Source organism: Coloeus monedula, assembly GCF_965178545.1.
Source record: "Coloeus monedula genome assembly, chromosome: 11".
In the NCBI taxonomy this organism is placed as follows: Eukaryota; Metazoa; Chordata; class Aves; order Passeriformes; family Corvidae; genus Coloeus; species Coloeus monedula.
In genome coordinates this window covers 2,492,665-2,514,293 of record NC_138791.1, presented here as the reverse complement: position 1 = coordinate 2,514,293, position 21,629 = coordinate 2,492,665, and the positions used below count along the sequence as shown (strand labels likewise).

Below are 21,629 nucleotides of genomic sequence, written 5' to 3'. Positions count from 1 at the left end.
TTATCAAGGGAAAATAGACAATAAATTGATTGTGGATGGGTCACAGAAGACATGAAAAGCATTATTTCAGTGTGTTTTTTCCAGCTGAAGCAGAGCTGTGGAAGTTTGTGGGAGCCACAAGCACTTCAGAGTTGGCTGAAACACACCAGGTCATTTTTCATAATCCATGTTTGCTTCCTTGATTATTCTTTCATTTAGATTTTGAAACTGTACATAGTGAGAAAAATGGTCTTTTAAAAAGGCCACAAGTGGTTGGAAACAGGAACTGAGGGGTGATCCTTGCAGGCTCTCATCTTACTGTGCTTATCATTTCAGCTTCGTGAAACATTCGTCTTACATTAACAGCTAATTATAACTGCATGCAAAACTTGACATCGTTACCCAGGATTAAGTCCCGTTGCTTGATCTGGTTTATTGTTTAATTCCTTTGGGAGCACTTGAGAGAAAGGTGTTTTAGATAAGAACTTTCTAAATTCACTATTAATCCACTATTAAAGGTGGCAACTGCTATTCCTTGATTTATTTTTCTTTAATTTCTTTCTGTAGTCCTCTGTAGAGGTCTGTAGGGACAAAATGTAATCAGTGTGTCTTGGAGATTGTTTTGGTTTATACTGAACATTCCAAATTTAGTATTAATCCACTATTAAAGGTGGCAACTGCTATTCCTTGATTTATTTTTTTTTTAATTCTTTCTGGAGACTCAGATCTATAGGGAAAAGTATCATAAGTGGGTCTTGGAGATTGTTTTGGTTAATAGAGAACATTTTAAATTCAGTATTAATCCACTATAAAAGGTGGCAACTGCAATTTCTTGGTTGTTTTTTTTAAATTCTTTTTTGTGTAGACTCATTAGAGATCTATAGGGACAAAATATAATAAGTGGGTCTTGGAGATTGTTTTGGATTAATAGTGAACTTTCTAAATTCACTGTGAAGCCACTATTAAAGGTGGCAACTGCTACTTCTTGATTGGTGTTTTTTTCAATTCTTTTTTGTGCAGACTCATAGGAGGTCTGTAGGAAAGATGATAATAAGTGAGTCTTGGAGATTGTTTTGGTTAATAATGAGCGTTCTAAATTCAGTATTAATCCACTATTAAAGGTGGCAACTGCTATTGATTTTTTTTTTTTTTTTAATTCTTTCTGTAGACTCATAAGAGGTCTATAGGGAAAATTATAAGAAGTGGATCTTGGAGATTGTTTTGGTTAATAGTGAACATTCTAAATTTAGTATTAATCCACTATTAAAAGTGGCAACTGCTATTTCTTGATTTTTTTTTTTTAAATCTTTCCTCTGTAGACTCATTAGAGATCTACAGGGGAAAAATATAATCAGCGGATCTTAGAGATTGTTTTGGAGGGACTGTGCTGTTGCAATTATTAAAGGATCAGGGGCATGGATCATTGATAGAATTATGGGATCAATAAAAGAACTGTAGCAATAGGCCTGTAAGCAAAAGGCCTGTGTGTGAGAAAAACTCTCCATGAGAAAATTCTTGTGTGAAGAAAAAACAGGGCTGGGAACAAAGAGGGAGTTTGAAGATTTGCAGCTGTGTAGATAAGACCCAGAGAAGTGGAGGTAAACTCTGAATTCTTTTAATCATGACATAACTGTAGAAGCTTGCCAATGTAAGTCCAATTAGGTAGAAGTAGAAATTCGCCTTGAAAAGTTTTAAGCCACTTAAGAGTTAACAAGCTGGTATGCTATATAAGTGCCTCTGGATTGCTAATAAATGGAGTTTTGCTCTTATCAACCACATTGGTTTTGGACTGCAATTTCCTCCCCCTGCCAGAGCCCGGGCCTTTCCTCTTTTTACAATTCCAACACTGTGCTGATTCAACCCTGCTTCGTGTTGGGTCGAGAACAAATCCCTAGAGCAGAGCCAAGCCCTTCCACGAGGCCTCGGCTCGGTGGGAGTGTCTGAGGTGTCCCCGTGTCTCGCAGGTGGCTCCGGTCCCCGCTGAGGCTCCGTGTCCCGGCTCTCGGGGCTGTCCCTGCCGTCGCCGTCGCTCCCGCGTGGATCGCCACGAGCCGCAAAGCTGCTGTCCACGTGGACTGGTGCTGAAATCTCCCGCCCGGCCGCCGCCAGAGCCTCGCCAGCCAAGCCCAGAGACATGGCCACCAACGGCACCAAAGTGGCGGACGGCCAGATCTCCACCGAGGTCGACGCCTCCATCACCAACGACAAGCCCAAAACCTTGGTAGTAAAAGTGCAGAAGAAGAAGACGGACCTTCCAGACCGAGACACGTGGAAAGGGAAATTTGACTTTCTTATGTCCTGTGTAGGTTATGCCATTGGCTTAGGGAATGTGTGGAGATTTCCGTACCTGTGTGGCAAGAACGGTGGAGGTACGTTTGCTGTGTCCTTATGGCTCGGTTGGTGTGTTGAGTCACCAGAAAATGACCAACAAATCAAAACTTGGCTTTAATAACTTTTTCATACATATAGCTGGTTTTGGTTGGGGGTTTTTTTGTTGGTTTTTTGGGGGGTTGGGGGATTTTTTTTTAGGGTTTTTTGGGGTTTTTTGTTTTTTTCCTTTTTGTTGGTTGGTTGGTTTGGTTTGGTTTTGGAGGGATTTTGGGGTTTTGTTTTTTGTTTGTTTGCTGTGGTGTTTTTGGTTTGGGGTTTTTTTCCCAATTTTTGGTTTGGTTTTTTGGGGGATTTTGTTGTTGTTGGTTTCGTTTGGTTTTTTTGGTTTCTCAGTTTTTTGGAGGTTTTTTTTGTTTTCCACTTTTCCAGGAGGTTCAGAGCCATTTTGGAGTGTGGAGCTCTGCTCTGAGCTCTGCCCTGAAGTTTATTCTAACTCCTAGCTGGCAGTTGAACTTAAAAGACCATAAAGTATCAGAGCAGAACTAAAGCACCATGCCCTTCATCCAACCCTGCAGATCCCTCTCTTTTAGGCTGAGTTTTGAGAGGATTTCATAGGGTTTGCAACTGACTCTGAGCTCCCCATAAAAGGCTGGCTCCAGCTGGAAAGCAGCCAGGGTTGGTTCAAGCTTTTGTGCTTTCCATGAGAGATGAAGGCAACAAAGCCCACAGGTTTTTGGATCTCAGCTTTTTACTTCAACAGAAAATATTTAAACGATGGGGAGATAAGTTTTTCCTCCTATTTTCACCTCTTGGGCTGCTGGTTCAGAAGTGCTTGTGTGATTTCCACTAATATTTTTTAAAAGTTATATCTGAGAGAAGAAAAACCTGTGGGTTTCTTTTCATGTGTGACAGGGATGGAAACAGTGGAAATTCAGCCGTGTTTTTCCCTGCTGTAACAGACTTTTTAAAAACTTCTTTTTAGGTGCATTCCTGATTCCCTATTTTCTAACTTTAATTTTTGCTGGAGTTCCACTGTTCCTTTTGGAGTGTTCCCTTGGTCAGTATACATCTATAGGAGGCCTTGGAGTGTGGAAGCTTGCTCCAATGTTCAAAGGTACAGTACGGATTCAAATTATTCCTCACCTGTTCCCATATTGCAGAAGTTCCACAAAGTGCTGGGGCAAGAATGTTTCTTGATGCCTTTCACTTCTATTTAAACCATGATTTTTCTAGGGAAAACACTGATTTTCTGAAGTGTAACTGACGATTTTGAAACATGCCAGGCTATATACTTTATTCTTCATTAAAAATAGCAAGATTTAGGCATTAGAATCTCAACAAACTTATTTTTGAACTTCAAAAACTTTTAGGGTTTTTTTGTAGAAATGTATAAAGACTGTTGAAAATAGCATATCCAGCAGTAGTTGTGTGAGCAGGTATGGAACTGTTCACAGAAATTTGGTGAACTTTGGTAAATTTGTCTGAGCTCAGAGAGGTTGGTATCTCCTGGTTTTTAAAAAAAACCCTGAAACTCAAAAGCCAGACACCTTTGGCAATTTCATGCTGAATTCCTTAAGACAAGCTCACTCCACACTCAGACTTTGAGTTTGCGGTCTGATTGCCAGAACCCCGGGGTTTTAATCCCGATTCTGCACAGATCCACAAACCTCTCAAACGATGCTTTTCACCCTTCTAATCCCAAATCCTTTGACACTCCCAAGATCCCGAGCTGAGTTCTGGCCCAGCAGAGCTGCACATGGTGTTACAAATCACCTCACACAGTAGGGCTGGCAATTAGCACAGGGTGAGCTGAAAGTTTGTTGGGATTGAATTTTGCTCTGGGAGATTTAGCAGAAAATCTAGGAAAACCCAGAGAGATGAAATTGTCTCTCACAGAGAAGGGTTTGTGCTCGAGTTGCTGCTGTTGGTAGGGGTTGGTACAACCTTGCTCTGCATTTTACTGGTTATTGTGAGCACTTCCTCCCGCTCAGGGCTGTGGAACAACTGTCCTGGATAGTTTAGAACACCCCTGGAGTGTCCATGTGGAGCAGAAGATGAGGCAGCCTCATCGTGCAACCCTGACGTTCCTTTAGTCTGTCATAACAGCCCTGTGCTGAGCACCAGGCACTCTGACCCGTGTCCTAAATGCCTCTGAACACATTCTCACTGTGTGTGCATCTGCCACAAGGTCCTGTGGGGCTGATGTTGCAGAGAATGAGCTGATTTGGCTCTTTTTCCTGCAAGTTAAACATGCCAGGGAACTCTCAGCAGCAGCAGCAGCAGCAGGTGGGACTGCACCACACAGGGAGCTGAACACTGGCAGTGAATTCATGGGTGACTGAGCCATCACCCAAATATTGACCTTTGTGTAATGGCACTTCTGAAATCCTCACTTCTACAACATTTCCTGAGTGGTGCCTGCCCCATGTGTTGTGTTTGCTCTGAACTGCAGCTGAAAGTTCCCTTGTTTCATTTCTCTTTGTTTTCCTTACAGGTGTGGGACTGGCTGCTGCAGTCCTGTCCTTTTGGCTAAATATTTACTACATTGTGATTATTTCGTGGGCCATATACTACCTGTATAATTCCTTTACCACTGTAAGTGTGTGTCAGGGGATGGGGAATTGTTTGTTGAGTGTACAGCCAAGCAAAATATGGATAAGTCACTAATCTGCCTCAGTGTAGATGTGTGAGGTTAACACAGCATGCACAGTGGGATAAGCCATCCTTACTGAAGAAAAACTATTTTGTAAAAATCCCTTTTAATTTTTCTTTTTCTCCACAAGAGATTTAGAACAGAAAACTGTGAGCCTACAGGCCAGTCACTCCCCCAAGAAAAATTCTAGTGTACAACAACAACTAATTATCATTTTTTTCTTCAATAGCAGCCACACAAACATGAGTTCTTTGGAAAATAGTATCATTTATCAATGTGGTTTAATGATGGAGGATTAAAAAAAGCCCCATGGAATGGAAGGTCTCTGATTTGATTAGCTCTGAACTTCCATTCATTGTTGTTATTTTTGCTTTGTTTTCTTTCCTGTTTACTTTATTTTTAGCTGCCTTTTTTCCCCCCTCAAGGGTGATTCATCAGCTAAGTCTCGTCTGATTTGTGGGGCTTGGCCATCTGAAGAAGCATCCTTACATAAGTCTCAATAATTAATGCATCATTGTTCAATTGTCTCTTCTATACATTTTGTTTATGCTGGCTTGTTCTTGGCTTTAAAGAATTTTCCCTTGACCAAATTTGCATTAATTAGTCTGGGAGTGACTTGACCATTTCTTCTTTGTTACCCTCAGAATTGTAATTGATGTGAAAGGTCAGGCAGAGTCTGGAAGTGTTTTCTGTGGCCCATGTTAAATGAATATTGACTTCTAATTTCCTTGAAGCCTCTTATCCTTGTGTATAAAGCAGGCAGCGCCCTGATACAACAGTTCTGTGAGAGGATTTTCCAACAATTGCCATGGGGAGGATCTCTAAGTTGTATGCAAATGAGGCTCATTCTAATGGGTATCATCAGAAACAGGTTCTGCTCTTCAGAACTTCTGAAAGATGCAGTGGACACATGCAGAACATGCACGTAGCAAACAGAAGTGTTACTTTTTTCTAATTACTTTCCCCTGACCTGAGGGGAAAGTGAAAATCTCTGATCAATAACCATCACAACTTTATTATATTGTGTTCAACAAGAGGTACCAGGACCTCCAGGAGGTCCTGTCTGTGTTTCAGTATACTCTCATGGTGAGTGTATTGAATGCAGAGCATTTGGGCTGCTATGTTAAAGAAAAGGAGGAATATTTCCACATCTGCCTCCCACAGCTGATAGGAAGTTAAATAACTTTTACCCCAGGGAGATCAATGTCTGCAGAGCTCCAGGTGCTTTAGTTCTGCACTCAGCTGTCAGTTCTAGCAAAGAGAGCAATACCTGAGGTCAAGATTGCTTAAAAAGTGTTTGACTTCAGGTGTTTGGTTCTGTTCCTTCACCAGACCCTCCCTTGGAAACACTGTGAGAACCCCTGGAACACCGACCGCTGCTTCTCCAACTACACCTTAGCAAACACCACCAACATGACAAGTGCCGTGGTGGAATTCTGGGAGTAAGCTCAGCATTTTCCTCTCTTCTTCCCGTGCATGCTCAAGGATCACCTTGTTACCCTTCCTGTTTTATCTCCTGAATGCCAAATGCCCCGTTCTGGCTCGTTGCAGACGCAACATGCACCAAATGACCGACGGCTTGGAAAAGCCGGGGCAAATCCGATGGCCACTGGCAATCACCCTGGCAATTGCCTGGATTCTGGTGTATTTTTGTATCTGGAAGGGGGTAGGCTGGACTGGAAAGGTAAGATTAAAAAGTACTGTAAATCCCTTTCAATTAAAAATGCCCATTTTGCTCAAATATTCTGAAAATTCCTGAGGTAAGAGGCACTGGGGGCAGTTTGGCTGGCACAGCGCTGTGAAGTGTTTTATTTGTATTTCCTCGGATTGGTGCAGCCCCATGTTTTTGAAAGAGCTGGCTCCTCTGTAGCCAGGTCAGACCACAGCCTTAAAGGCTTCACTTACAGGCTTCTTGGCTTGGCCAGGTATAAAATCAGCTAAAAATATTCCTGCTTGTTCCTGGGATGAATATTTCAGCTGGTTTGGACAGCAATAGGGTGAGGATGAAGTGGTTTGGCTCCAGCAAGAATTGTGCATTTATTGCGCAGCTCTTGCTGGGCTTGGATACATAAGGAAGTGTTGGGACGAGCTGCTCCCTCCTCCCCTCACGCTGACTGGGAAACATTTGAGGTTGTCCCAGAGGATTTCATGCTGTGCTTCCTGGGATCTGGCTGGCTGTGAGTGCAAATTAGGATTTCCTACTCGATTAAAGGAAATTATTGAGAGACCTTTCTGAATGAAAGGGCAGCAACACTTGGCATTGGCTCGTGCCTTTCCCTCTTGGAAGAAATCCTAGGGAAATGAAAAGCCACAGCAACGGGGCTTGGTGTCAGCTGAAGGGTTGGGTTAGAAGATCTCAGGTCTGGTGCAGGGGGCTGGGATTTCTTCACACTGAAGGAATGGATTGTTAGCTTTTGACAAGAGGTTGTAGCTATGACCCACTTCAAACTGTGTGTTGAACAGGGCTTAGCTGAGCTCAGAGCAAACCATTTTATTTCTCCTGCCTCCAAAGTACGTGGCAAGAAGAGGGCTGAGTCTAACTTCAGAATGGGTTTTTTATGGGACTTTTGGAAAGGCAAGAAATAGGAGCCTGTAATACAGAGGAGGAGAGAGTGGGAAAAATAAACTGCCAGATGTTTTATGAGCAGGATCCTGGTGCCATGATCCTTGTGCTTTTGGGACTTCCCTGTGTTAAATACAAAAAAAAAAAAAAAAGTGTGAAAATATCCTAGTCCACTCTATTCCCTTTGCAGAAAAATAGGCAACAGCCACCTGCCTTCAGACCTGGAGTTTAGGGAATTCTGCTGTAGAATTCCCCAAGTTTCGCCATTGATAAATGCCTCAATTTTAAGAGCCATCCTCAGTTGCTGCTAGAGTATTTTCAGGGAGCAAATATTTTTGATCATTCTTCCTTTCCCACTTACACTGTCTTGTTTCTTCACATCAGGTGGTATATTTCTCTGCTACTTATCCCTATGTTATGCTGCTTATCTTGTTCTTCCGTGGTGTAACACTGCCTGGAGCAAAGGAAGGCATTTTATTCTATATAACTCCCAACTTCAGTAAGCTTTCAGACTCTGAGGTAAATATTGCATCCTGGTAAACAAAAGTTTCACTCCTAACTGTTCCCCTTTCAGACATATCACCTGCTCCTCAAGTGCAGAAACAGATTTTTAAAAAAATTGTTTCCTGCAATCAGGTTTGGCTGGATGCTGCCACACAGATTTTCTTCTCCTACGGTTTGGGTCTTGGTTCACTGATTGCCCTTGGAAGTTACAACCCTTTCCACAATAATGTTTACAGGTAAGCAGATGACTGCACATATTGCAGTGGCACTTGCCTGTCTCAGCTGGAGCTGAGCTCTGTCTCTGCGTACAGATAATTAAAATAAAGTTTAGTGTTGAATATTAAGTGTTCTATCTGGCTGGGGGTGAGATGTGTAACTGCATTTACACCAGTGGGACAAAGGATGAACATTTGTTTTCCCTGCTGCTTAAAGCCCCTTCCCTTTGTTTCAGGGACTCCATCATAGTGTGCTGCATAAACTCATGCACGAGCATGTTTGCTGGCTTTGTCATCTTCTCCATTGTGGGATTCATGGCTAATGTCACAAAGAGGCCTATTGCAGATGTTGCAGCATCAGGTATCCGATATCTTTTCCTCTAAGCTGTGCATCAGTTATTTTTTGCTTGTAGGTTGTTCCTGCAGCTGCTCAAAACCCCTCCTCAGAGCTCCTCAGCTCCCTGTCCCTTCAGTCTCCAAAAGGCAGAGCGTTGTCCCAAGCCTCTCCAGGCAGAGCAGGAGGAATGCTGGTCACTATAGATCATTATGGGGTGGTTTTTAGTTAATATTTCCCAATTCAGTTGGGTTTTTAATTCCTTTTCCCATTTCTTGAGGTTAAGCCCCTCGAGGCAGAACCATTTCTCACCTGTTCAGACCTACACCTATTTCAGGTGACCCTCTATCATGAAAGTCATTTTATTTAGGGCAGGGAGACGTCCATGGGAGGATTCTGTTATTCCTTGCAGTTTCTTGTCTGCCTTCCAGATGAAAAAGCTCAAAGCAGCAGAGCAGATGGTTGCCCTAACCCAGCTGGTGCACCAGATACTCACTTAGCAGTTCTGGCCACAGGGAGGGATCTCATAACTCAAAGCTTGGTTGGAACTCACTGGTGGACAAAATCTGGATAACTGTATTAGCAAACACAACCCACTGAGGTATTTCCTTAGTTAGAAAAGTGGGGAATTTAAGCCCTAAAGTTAATCTCCAATAAATTGCACATACAAAGAGATTGGGTGCAAAAGGATGACGGCAGGCACTGCTGTTAAAAGCTGCTCTGGAAAGGCAGTGGGGTGTGAAATAAGCTTTTAGGATTTATGTGTTTGATATGGATAGAGTTATGTAAAGGCTACACCTGCAAACAGGACAATATTTTTACATCATAATAAGTACATTTGATAAGAGACCTCTGAAAGATGCCCATGACCGCTAATTGCAAAGGAAATTTGAAAATTTGACCTTTTAATTAAGGCTTTTATTTCTCCTAGCAAGCTTGGAGGCTGGTGCCAGATTTTACCACCATGAGAGGTTTTTTTGCCATCTTTTATACAGCTTTATAAAACAAATGGAATTATTAAAAAGTGTAGCTGCATTTCTGTGGAATGTGTAACAGGGTAAAATTAACATATTTATCTGAGGTTTATTTTGCTTTTAGCACTGCTATTTGGAATGCTTTCTGAACTGCTTTCCAATCATAGCTGCTCTTGCTAGCAATTAATCGCTTCAAAATCCTCATTAGGCTTTGACAACCCAGGTGTTGATGCCAGCCCTTGCTCCACTGGTTTGAGAGCTGTGACCAAGCGCTTGTCACTGACAGAATGTTAATGAAAACTGAAAAGTCAGGGACACTCCTTAGGTGAAGCACCTGAGCTTTACTTCTGTGTTTATTAAAGTTCCTGCAGTTTTCCCTCTGACCCTGACATCCAGCTATGCCATGAGAACAAAAAAACCTCCTTTTAAATAAGAATTAATATCCTCCTTCCAACACCATGCCCCCCATCAGCAGTTAGCAAGAAGAAAAAAGAGTTTGGCCGTCCACAACTTTGGAGTTTATTAAAAGGTGTTATTTTGAGAGAATGAATGGAAGGGACCAGCAAATGTGAATGCTGGAAATGCTGGGAAGTGTCTTCTCCCTTTCTGAGCTCTCTCTGTTTCTCTTCTGAGCGGCACCCAGCAGAGGATGGCAGCTGTCAATAACTGCTTGAGGGGAGAGAGAGCTGAGCAGCGCCTGCAGACGTAACCCTAGCCAAGGATAACATTCCTGCCTTGGCTATGCCAAGGGGTCTCTCAGGAGCAGCTTCTCAGCTGCACACAGAATTCTGGTTGGTTAGGTTTGGGGGATTTTGGGGTGGTTTTTTTGCTTTTGGCTGGTTCATTTTAAAAACCAGGTCCTTGCAGTGCCCTCATGGTCAGCAAGCACTGAACAGCTGAAATCCCTGCTCGGGTGCTGCATCCAGAGCTGTCCAAACCAACCTCAAACCGCAGCAGCAGCAGCAGAGAATCCCAGCCCTGACCCACCCCACTGATGTTTTGTCTCCTGTTTGCCCTCCCAGGCCCTGGACTGGCATTTCTGGCGTACCCAGAAGCGGTGACACAGTTGCCCATCTCCCCTTTGTGGGCAATACTCTTCTTCTCCATGCTGCTCATGCTGGGCATTGACAGTCAGGTAAAACTGCGCTGAAAACAAAGGAAAATACAGATTTTCTGCCATGGTGTGGAACGAGGTTGGGCTCTCCCTGTGCTCTCCACTGCCAGCTGGAAGTGGTGCAGGATGGTGCCTGGAATAATCAGATAAAGAATAAAAGGCACTGAGGAAAGGCTGAGTTAAAAACTGATACTAAGACACTTTTGCTCTTTCATGAACTTTTGGAAGCGCATGAAAAATGGGCAGAAAATTTATTTTGCAGGCAAAAAGGAGCTCACCTTCGAAATATTCCCTGTTAAATCACAATATTGAAAATATCTGTGCAACACTCAGCTGTGTAGAAGACACTGGGATAAGTTTTGCAAGGTTTAGATGCCACAGGTATTTCTGAAAGGTGATTTCAGGACTCACCACTGGAGTGAAAAGATGCACCACACATTTCATTTTAGTATCTGGACTAAATTCAGGGGGCAGTGGGATCATTACTGAGGACATTCTGTGTCTTGGTGTGTTCTGAAATCACTTCCCAAGGGAAAGGATCACAGCTTTATTGGATCAGGCCTTACCTAAGCTCTGGGTGGTGTCTGACAACTGGAAACGATTGAGGAGGCTCCACCCTGGGGTTTTGCAAATCCCAGTAAGATATTCTCTGTCTAGGTAAAACAATTAAATAATTAAGACACGGAATAATTAGAAATGGTTAGTGTGACACAAATAAAAAAGCACATGGCACAGGATAAAACCCTTCAGTAATAACTATGTCCAACAAAAGCTTTTGCTAATCAGCACCGATTTTAATACAGAGAACAACCACACTGCCAGCGCTGAGGAGAGCACCCTGCCTGATTTTGCAAGGAATACTCGGAGGGCTTGGTCAGGGAAGTCCCTCCTGCCTGCTGAAATGTGGGATCATTTTTGTGGGACCTGTCCAGATGTGTTAATTCACTTGCAATCAGCTGCAGCTGGCAAACCAGCAGCTCCCAGCTCCTAGCACAGCCTTCCCAGCACGTAAAGGAATGTGGGATGTACTGGCTTAGCACTGTACCAGTCTTGCAAGAGAGAAAATCCATCATTTTCTATAAATCCAAGCTGACTTCAGCCTGTGAACACAAAAACACCAAGAGGGCGTTTTATCCCGAGAGATGAAAGAAAGTTGAAAATTTACACTTTCTATTTCTTTGTTTTTCAGTGAGCTTCAGGCTTGACATTAAAACCTATTGCTCAACCTGGGGGCAAACTGCTGTGAAATTAATTGGGTCAAAAATATTCTTGAAAGCACTTGTCTCTAGGCAACTAACAGCTGAGGAAGGTGGTCTAATATTATTAAAAAGAATATATATCTACAGGCTGTCATGCTTTCTGCATTTTCTGTCTGTCACGGGAACATTTCATACACTGTAATTTACGGGAGCTGTAACCATTGGCTGAATTCTGATTGCACTGCTGAAAATTAATAAAACTTTACCCACCTTCTGGTTTTCACTATTGCAGCCACCATAATGACAGCATTTATCTGAATACATGCTCGCAGAAGGATTCTGGAGTGTGGCTGTGATTTCCATTTGGAGGACACGGCCTCAGCTAGAATGTTTTCTGGGGATACAAAAGAGATTTGATTTATTCCATATGAGAATCATATGAGAATCTTTAACCTTCTCCATGAAGCACTAATCTGGTTAGACTTTCTCTGTGTGTTGGCTTTCATGTATGTGAGTAAATCACATAAAAAAGAAGCATATTTTGTAGGATTGAGGGATCAAAGCCCTCAACTGTAGGTTTATCATCTTTATTACAAAAAAAGAGCAATTTCTGCTGACAGAGTGAAGGCTACATTTCATAGCTTGGAATTTTGAGTGTTCCTCGAGCTGGAAATCTTTTTGTACAGATCTCTTTAGACAGAAACAAGGATATTCAGGAGCAGAGCTTCCACTGCAGTCAAGTGAATTTTCATTTCTCGTCGAACGGCTGCAGCCTTAGGCCAGCGAGGGGTCCAGCAGCAAGCTGCTCCCCAAAACTCCACCCTGCCACGGCAGGGCTCTGCATTGTGCTGTTGTGGTTTATGTCTCCCTTCCCTTGCAGTTCTGCACCGTGGAAGGCTTCATCACAGCCCTGGTGGACGAGTTCCCCAAGCTGCTGCGCAACCGCCGGGAGATCTTCATCGCGCTCGTGTGCATCGTGTCCTACGTGATAGGGCTGTCCAACATCACTCAGGTACTGCTGGCAGGGGGGATCTGTGCCTGGCACCTGCATCTTCCCTGCCTCTCCCTTCCCCAACCCAGCCAGGAATCACTGAAATGTCAGGGATCAACGCTGTCCAAGATTTTGGCAGCTCAAGTGGAGAACCCCTGTGGTCCCTGGGTGCAAAAATGCACAGCTCCACACCCTTACAGTCCAAAGAGTGGCAGCTGGGGATGGATGTTGGCATTGTAAACTCTTTGAGGGAGATGATTAATGATTAAATTATGATTAAATTCTTAAACAAAGAGCAAAAAGTGAAATTAAACTTTTCGGTTTAAGCAGCAGCAATCTTGATTTTGTCAGCAATGACCTCAAGCCTTAAAAGACTTTAACCACTTTAATTAATTTGCACTAATAGGCCCCTAACCTATCCACCACCACTAGTTTGTGTCTTACATTCTGAAGCTGGAGGCCTGGCACTATTTTCAATGCTTCCTTCCTCTCTGTTTTAGGGTGGAATCTATGTGTTTAAGCTTTTTGACTACTACTCTGCCAGCGGAATGAGTCTCTTGTTCCTCGTATTCTTTGAGTGCATCTCGATATCCTGGTGCTATGGTAAACAGCATGTTTGGCTTTTTCCCTAAGTTTTACCCAACCTGAGGATAATTCCTCCTCTGATCTCCAGTTGAATATGCACGTGCTGGGGGTGGAACTGGAAGTGGCCTCGGTTTCTATGGATATAATTCCAAGCTGGCTTGTGGAAGGTGCTGCTGCCTTTTAAACACCCTACCCCAAGGCCTGGGAGTCTTGAGGTGTTTCAGGAATAGTAAAAATGTGAAATTTCATCTCTTTTCCTGTCCCTCTTCCCTGGAAAGCGTGGATCTTCAGAGGTGTTGGGTACATAATGCTTTATGGTTTTGGGGCTTTGTAATATTTTGTTTTTCCAGAAATTCCCTCACTCTGGGATCCTGCAGTGAGCCAGGCTCCTCGGTCAGTTAGGGAATAATCCCCCTAAAATATCCAGAAGCCTGGACTAGCAGTCTGTGGCTCTAAGGATTAATGGATTAGTGGGATATTCACAGAGCTGTGTCAGCTCCTCTGAGGAGCTGCTCCCACCGTCACCAAGGCACTCCAGCTGCTCCAGAGCTGGAGAACTGGGGCCTTCCTGCTGATTTTAGTGGGGCTGAGCGGATGGAGCAGCCTTTGACAGGGGAGAGGCACTGCTGGTGAATCCAGAAAATGGAAAAATACACCAAAACTACCACAGAAATCACAGACTAGTCTGAGCTGGAAAGGACCCACAGGATCTGAAATGAATGGTCCATACAGGGCTTGAGCCACACCTTGGAATTATCAGCTCCAGGCTGTGACCAGGAGGAAATCAGAGCTATAAATGCGTGACAGACACAGCTTTGGGAAGCTGATGGAGAGCAGCAGCAGCACGAGGGCCTCTCTGATGTCAGATCCACTTCTGCATGGTGTGCACTGCAATGAAGCTGGTTAATGCTGGGCTGGGTTGGGGTTTTTATAACTGTGAAATACACCCTAAATTTCTCATTCTAATTCGACTTGGAGTTGAAATTGATCAAGGGTGTTTCTTGCATCTGACCTTCACACCTGCAAGTTCCTCGTCTTGCATGGGAATAAGTTTGCTGGTCTCTAATTAATTAATTATGATGTGGAAGAGTGAGAACAGGAGATTTTTGGTGCTTCTGAGCTTGCACATTTTATCCCATGCAGACAGGTGAAAAGTTATCTTGGGATCTTCGTGGAGATTCCAAATACATTGATAATTTATGACAATACCTCTCAGAACCACTGAGCTTCCAGCTGATTCCATTTCTCTGCTGTTTCTTATTTCTCTGTCCAGGTGTTAATAGATTTTATGACAACATCCAAGAGATGGTGGGATACAGACCCTGCATCTGGTGGAAACTCTGCTGGTCCTTTTTCACTCCTATCATCGTGGCAGTAAGGAGCAAACTTTTATTCTCTGGTTGAAAGGATGTAAATGAGGTGGCCTGGGTGCTGCAGCCCTGGCATTTCCACCCTCACAGGTTCATAGTAGCTCTGACCTCACTCCCTTTTTAAGGATTTGAGCAATCCCATTGAAGGCAATAAACAAAAAGCAGTGTCATTAGAGGAAATTTGTGCCCCAAAAAGAGGAGCCAGGATTTTTATTAGACCTCTGGAAATGCTCAAGAGTTTGATTGGCAAAGCTAGAAAACTGCAAGGAACAAATTTTGACTATCTTTTTGTATTCTTAAATAGAATGTAGTGATCTAAAATCTAAATTTTCCGCATACACAAAAATGCCAACATTCTGTAAACTGAATTCCTTCTGGTAACACAGCACGGTTCTAAACTCATGTTCTCTCCTGGGATTCTGTGGCACGTCTTAATCATTTTATACTGCATTGCTGTGGGTTTTCTGGCAAACTCTGCAAGGAATTTGTACTGGAAACCACAGGACAGCCTTTTCCTGATCCTAAACTTTATCCAGTTAATCCCATTCAGTACCTTGTGAAGGAATAAGCAAAGAAATGTAAATTTACTGCACATACACTGAACCCACATACAATAGAAGAAACTAATCAAGCAGCCACCACTAAACATGACCCAGTATTTAACCAGAGAAAAGCAAATGAGGAGCACTAAAGAGACACAGAAGTGTCTTCAAGTTGAGGGTTCCTCGAGTCATCCCTTCCCAGATCAACGCAGCTTTCATTTTTCTGAGAACAAGTGTTCAGGAAAGCATGAGAAATTCATTTTATTTTAGTAGCACAGGAGGAAGAAGCTCAACGTTGTAAAACTGGTCAGATTTGTCAGGTCCTCAGCAGAATGTGCTGGCCAGCCCGGATTAGTGTAAAATCTGCCTCTGCATCCTCCTCTGGGAATCTGTCTTTAGCCTGGCACCAGAACGAGCCTTCCTCTCTCCTGGTTCACTGTAGCAAACCTGGCTGGTTTAGACATTAGAGATAGGCCAGGACAGGAGTTTTCCCTGGGAATGCTGTATGGAGCACCACGTCTGCAGGTCACCATTGGAGAACATCCCAAAAACAATGCGTGGGTGCTGCTGCTCAGTGGCACCATGTACATGTCCACAGCTATTCCCAGGATCCCCATTTTCCCCAGCAGCCCCCTTCCCTCTGGCTCTGTGCAGGTTATCCAAGGAATTTACTGCTACCAGTAGCACACTTGGATGATCTGAGGTGTAGGTTTATATGTGAAAATACAGAGTTAAAAACATTCATTTCAGTAAGAAGCATCTTTGGAAGCTCCAGAAAAACTCTTGAAGCCAGAACACTCCGGGAATCTCATCCAAAACCTTCCCTTCTGCTTTTGCAGGGAGTGTTCATCTTCAGTGCTGTGCAGATGACCCCGCTGACGATGGGGAGTTACGTGTTCCCAAAATGGGGCCAGGGGGTTGGCTGGTTCATGGCCCTGTCCTCTATGGTGCTGATACCAGGCTACATGGCATACATGTTCCTAACCCTGAAAGGCTCCCTAAAGCAGGTAAGTCTGGCTGTCCCCACCACCTTGAGGCCTGTGCAACCAAAGATTGCTGGGCACTTCTGTTCCATCATCTGTTTCCCCCTCAGTCATTTTGCTTTGAGCAAAAAGCACCCTAAAAGCACCAGCCCAAAGACACGAGAATGTCAGTGCCATCTGTTGCTGAACAGATTCCTCACCTTCCATGGGGTCCTCATCTCTGCTCTGGCAGCTCTTGGCATTCCAGCTCCTCACACCTAGAAAACAGAGGAGCAGTTCACAAAATATGGAAATCTGTCCTGGTTGATGCCAGGATCGAGGCAGAGGATGCTCTGGGGGAGCTGGAACCAAACTCAGGGAACAATCCACCCAGCTCTGGGTTTGCAGGAGTTTGCTCAGTGGCCCTGTCCTGCATCTCCCTCATGGCATCCAAGGCTTGATCTCCTGCATGTCACCTGCTCAGAGTCAGCCCTGTCCTGCTCTGCTGCAGCTGGGAGGAAGGACACAAAAAATCTTGGGGGCCTTCCCTTTAGCCTTTATTTAAGGGATTTCTGTGAGCAGTCCCTTCATGAAGAACATTAGGGGCTTTTTTCTCATGGCTCTCAGCCTCTCCCTGATTCCTCATCCCATTTTTTAAAAGGAGGTGACAATTCTCATGGAAAAGATTCAGGTTTTATTTCAGTCAGTTCTGAGGGCCTCAGTGATGTGCTGCTAAAGGAGTGGGAAATACTGACCAGGTTATTGTCCCACACACTCTTCAGGAACCACCTGCAATCACCACACCTCTTTTTAAGTCTGGGTGGTTCCTCAGTTTTCCCTCCCCAGCTCCCCCTGTACATCACAGCCAGTTCTCCAGCCCAAGTACTGAAACACTCTGTGATTGTGGGAACCAAAGACTGTCAAAAAGAATTTGTCAGAACTTCTGGAATATTCTAAAATCAGCTGACAGAGCCATCTTTGCGAAGGGCTGGATGATCTTAAGCAGAATTGACGAGTGATGCCTCATGAAATGCTCAGATCTTGATCCAAATATTTGTCTTCAGCAAATTTTGAAAGACTCAGTGAGGCTTAAAGAAGTCTGCAAAAAATTTCTGTGTTTTGGCCTTTTTTTTTTGTTTCCCCCGCCTGTTCTGAGCTCCAACATTTTGAATAGATTTCCCCTGGTCTTATGAAAACTTTTAGGTGCAAAAGGAGAACCGTTGCCCTAAAATACAGCTGCTGCTTGGGCAGAGTTGTGTGAGACCATGGTAAAAGTTCCTCATCTCAGCCTTGCTGTGGATTAAGGTTTTATTTTTGAAAGGCATTAAGAAATAATGATTAGGTGATGGGAGGAGCCTGCACCAGCGAGAGGCTCTGAGGAGCCAAACTGGGATCTCTTTTGAGATGTGAACGTGAGCTGGGCAGAGAAGCTGCAGGAACAGAGAGGACAAAAGGACGAGGACAGACAGGATAGGAATAAAACTCTCTTAAACACAGATCTGTTTCACCTGTTTCATCCTTGGAGGAACTCTCTAGCTCCTGTGTTCCCATCACTCTGGTGTCCAGCTGCCCACTGCAGCCCCTGTGCTGGACCATGGGCTCACAGCAGGGCCTCTCCTCATTTCTTTTCCCCAGGAAAGCTCCCTGTTGGCATCCAGCTTTTGGCACAGGGTCTTTCAGCTCCTCCCATCGCGTTCAGGACAGAGCTGAAATCTGTTCAGTGGACGTGGCTCACCGCTGGTCCCTGGGGAGACAGGCACTTGTGAAGTACTGTCTTTAAATAATAATAATTTTAAAAAAGAGTGAGGTTAATAGCAGATTTTTGGCTGCCTCACGTTTGTTGTTGTCCTTTGAACAGCGCATCCAAGTGATGATTCAGCCAAGTGAAGACATCACCCACCCTGAGAACGGGCCAGACCAGGCCCAACAGAGCAACTCCGCCAACAAAGAAGCCTACATCTAAACTCCTCCATCGTCCCAGTACCGCTCCTTCTCCAGAAAAACAAAAAATATGGTTGAATATGACCACAAATTCATGTCTGAGAATATAATTACCTACCTCTAGTGGCAAAAAAAAAAATATGTAAAAAAAAAAAAAGAAAAAAAAAGCAACAAGGTCATCTCCACTCCGAGGGAATCGCCATGGGTTCGATCCAGCCGTCGCGAGCTCAGATGTTTGACAGCGTTTTGTGTTCTCCAGCAATCCATGGACTGTTAATGTTTTTATCCTTTCACAATGATAGTTGCATACCTTGGAATTTGTAAATTGATGTGCCAAGACCTTTTTAATCTACCTTTTAGCACGACTATTTGAAGTTTTGTGCTGCTGATTTTTAGTAGTTGATCACTATTTCTTACCGCTGAATCCCAAGACTGTTATTTCTGACTTTGCAGGAGTAAAATTAAGTTTGGAGTTGTTTTGTACAAAAAGAATGAAGTATTTTGTAAACAAGTGGTTTCCAGTGCAAAAGTCTGCCCTTAAAATTTGTTCCAGCTGAGGCCATTTGAGGGGGGAAGAGACTCTTCCTTCAGTTAACAGCAGGCACAGCCTTCATAAACATTCCTAGCGCAAAAATCGAGTTGTTTGTGGCAGAGCAGCCCAGGCCACACACACTGGCTGTGCTCAGCCTTTCAGGGTGACTTTCAAACAAGGTCATAAATTTCTTTAAAAATGCGTATGTTGCTTCTTATGAAAAGAAGATATCTTTGTGAATCAGTGTTAGAGGCATGAATATGAATATTTTAACTTTTTTAGCAAAGTAATAGCCAAGAGCTCCTAAAGATTCCCAGGAGTAAAACACAAAGTATTTGCCATTCAAGCTCAGAGTAGCCTGAGCTTTTATTATGCTGTTACCACTCTACTATTATCACATTGCCACCGAAATAGAAACCAAAACAACGGCTTAAAGATCGCAGCTTCTCCTTGTAAGTTCCAATTTAGGGCTCAATTGAACTTTGACAGGTCCCAATCACACACTCCGCATGGTTAGCACTTTGAGAGCAGCGGGATTCCCATTTCCAGGGGCTGGGTGGTGATGAGGGCACAGGGAGAGCTCTTTCATCCCGATGCAATCCCGCTCTGGGCGCCGTCCTGCGTTTGCCGCACAGCCAGAGAGCCCGGCCAGCCCCTGGAAGTTTTCCCTGTGTAGGGAATGCAGCGGGAGCCCCGGCTGGCATTTCTCGTTTGGCAGCTATAAGACAGGCGCGGAGGCTTTTTGGGAGGGTGATGTTTGATTGTAAATGACTGTGACAGAACTGTGCAATGAAAACATGCTTTTCAGCCAACTTTTTGTGCACCGTACAATGTTAGATAGCACAATTTATGTAGAACTACTACGTGAAAAAAAAAAACCATGTTACCTGTGAATGTTGGGTTTTTCGTTGTTCTCGTCTGAAGGTGACAAACATGTTCTTGCAATAAGGTATTATTCTCAGAATGTCAAGCACATTATGTAGAAATAATATATATATATAATACACATGTATTTCAAACTACATCCTAAACTCTCAGAGTATGTTGGGTAGGTTCTAAACTGTTTCATACCTAGGTCAACTGTAAAATACTACGAGATCTAAGCTCCATCCTAAACGGCCATAGCTGAGATGCAAACGTCCTGTAAGTCTTTGGGATTTAGAGGAACCCCTACATCCTACACAGGCATCACACATGATACATCATACTTGTGGATTTCATTAGACTAAGGATAAAAACTCCAACTTTCTCTTTATTGTTTAATGTAACCGAGTCCCATGTTGTTCTAAGGAAAATGCAGTATTTAATGTTTGATTGTAAACAATTATGACAGATGTTTGACAGACCTGCTCTTTAGCAAAAAGCTGTACAAACGTTATCACATAGCACAAACTAGTGTTGTAGAACTACTGTGTGTAAACTGTGAATAGCTGTATCTTTTTTGTAGTACTTGCCCTGAAAAAGAAAGATTATTGTATGATCATATATGCTTTTTGCAATAAGGAAAATATCCAACACCGAGCAAATCTATCTCTATATAAAAATATATATGTAATATATACATATTCAAAAATATATACAGAGCCTGTTTAAAAGAGTACAGTATTATTTAGTAAATTGCAACCTGTTCTATGGACCAAATGTAAAATATTTATAAATTAAGATGCATTTTAAATGTCTATAAACGGTGTCATAATTAAAGCACGATTGTTATGTAAGTTTCCAAGAGTTTAGAGGAAAAAGAATAAAGGTTATATTATACATTAAATTCAGAATTTTGCTGTCTTTCATTGGACAAAGCCAATCTGTGCTATTTGCAAGCTCCAAATGTGTCATTTATATAAAAATATCCTTTAAATATCAAAACGCTGTTTCCCACTTGTGATGTGTATAATTAATCCGTGCTATTCCTACGATGTAATTAGTATGTGCATACATTATACAGGGAGCTTAAGAGGTGACAGTTAATAGTCCTTCCTGGCATCCTGCTGCTTTAATTCTCCTGCGGGAAGATGGCAGAGTGAGCCCCGGGAGAAGGAAAAAATGGATTTTGGGATGACCATTCCTCGGCTGCACTTCTGCTGATGCTTTGGGGTGTGAGCTGCAGCACCTCCCTGGTTTTGGAGCCATCCCAGCATGGATACTCCACAGGCAGATGATCCATTGCTCCAAAAGATCCCTGCTCCTGTCTCAGCTGCCCTGGCAGGGTGGGAAGATGCGGAGAAGATGCGGAGAAGAAGTCGCGGCGCAGCTGCAACGCCGCTCCTGGGCTCGGGATTTAATTATCTGCCTGCAAAATTGGAGCAGGACTTCATGCTGGGGAAGAGCCTGAGCAATTTAGAGGACCTGATTAGAATGGAAAACGCTCCTGAGAGAGGCGTCTGGAACCATAGACTTCAACTGCCAAGTGCTGACCTTCGGGAGCAGCGCTCGGGTGCGCACGGCGAGGGCACGGCGGGGAGGGGAGAGCCCAGATTGTTCTGGAAAGGGGGAAGGAGAAACTCTGGGAATATGGAGGGAAATGAGAACTGTGTTCATGGGCTTTAGGTGCTGTAAGGAAGAGGCTGAGGGCTGTCAGTGCAGGCTGGGGGGGCTGGGAGGGCAGGGGGGCAGCAGGGGCTGAGGAGCAGGAAGCTACTTGGAGGATATTGCGTTAGCGCTGTGATATTTCCATGCTCTCCTGGAGGAATTTGCTCTTGCTGTGCTGCAGAAATCCCAACAGCAATTCAACAAGAAAAATGCAAATAAGGTCACTTCTTCCCTACAGGACTGCAGGATGCCCCGGGAGAAATCCATGTCCTTGCTCGTCAGGAGTATTAGTTCAGCTACATGTGCTTTTA

At 43.7% G+C, this 21,629-nt stretch overlaps 1 protein-coding gene across 1 annotated transcript; it reads left to right on the top strand.

The window, feature by feature from the left end:
* Positions 1 to 2,113: 2,113 nt before the first annotated feature.
* Positions 2,114 to 18,279, top strand: SLC6A1 (solute carrier family 6 member 1; the record flags this gene model as incomplete). The annotated part of the gene is made up of 14 exons (XM_082289071.1): positions 2,114 to 2,348; positions 3,293 to 3,424; positions 4,805 to 4,905; positions 6,296 to 6,405; positions 6,515 to 6,647; positions 7,911 to 8,045; positions 8,163 to 8,266; positions 8,482 to 8,606; positions 10,576 to 10,688; positions 12,747 to 12,878; positions 13,358 to 13,460; positions 14,716 to 14,816; positions 16,194 to 16,361; positions 18,175 to 18,279. 14 exons carry the CDS (start codon positions 2,114 to 2,116, stop codon positions 18,277 to 18,279), a joined length of 1,797 nt encoding a protein of 598 aa, XP_082145197.1.
* Between the last annotated feature and the right edge of the window lie 3,350 nt (positions 18,280 to 21,629).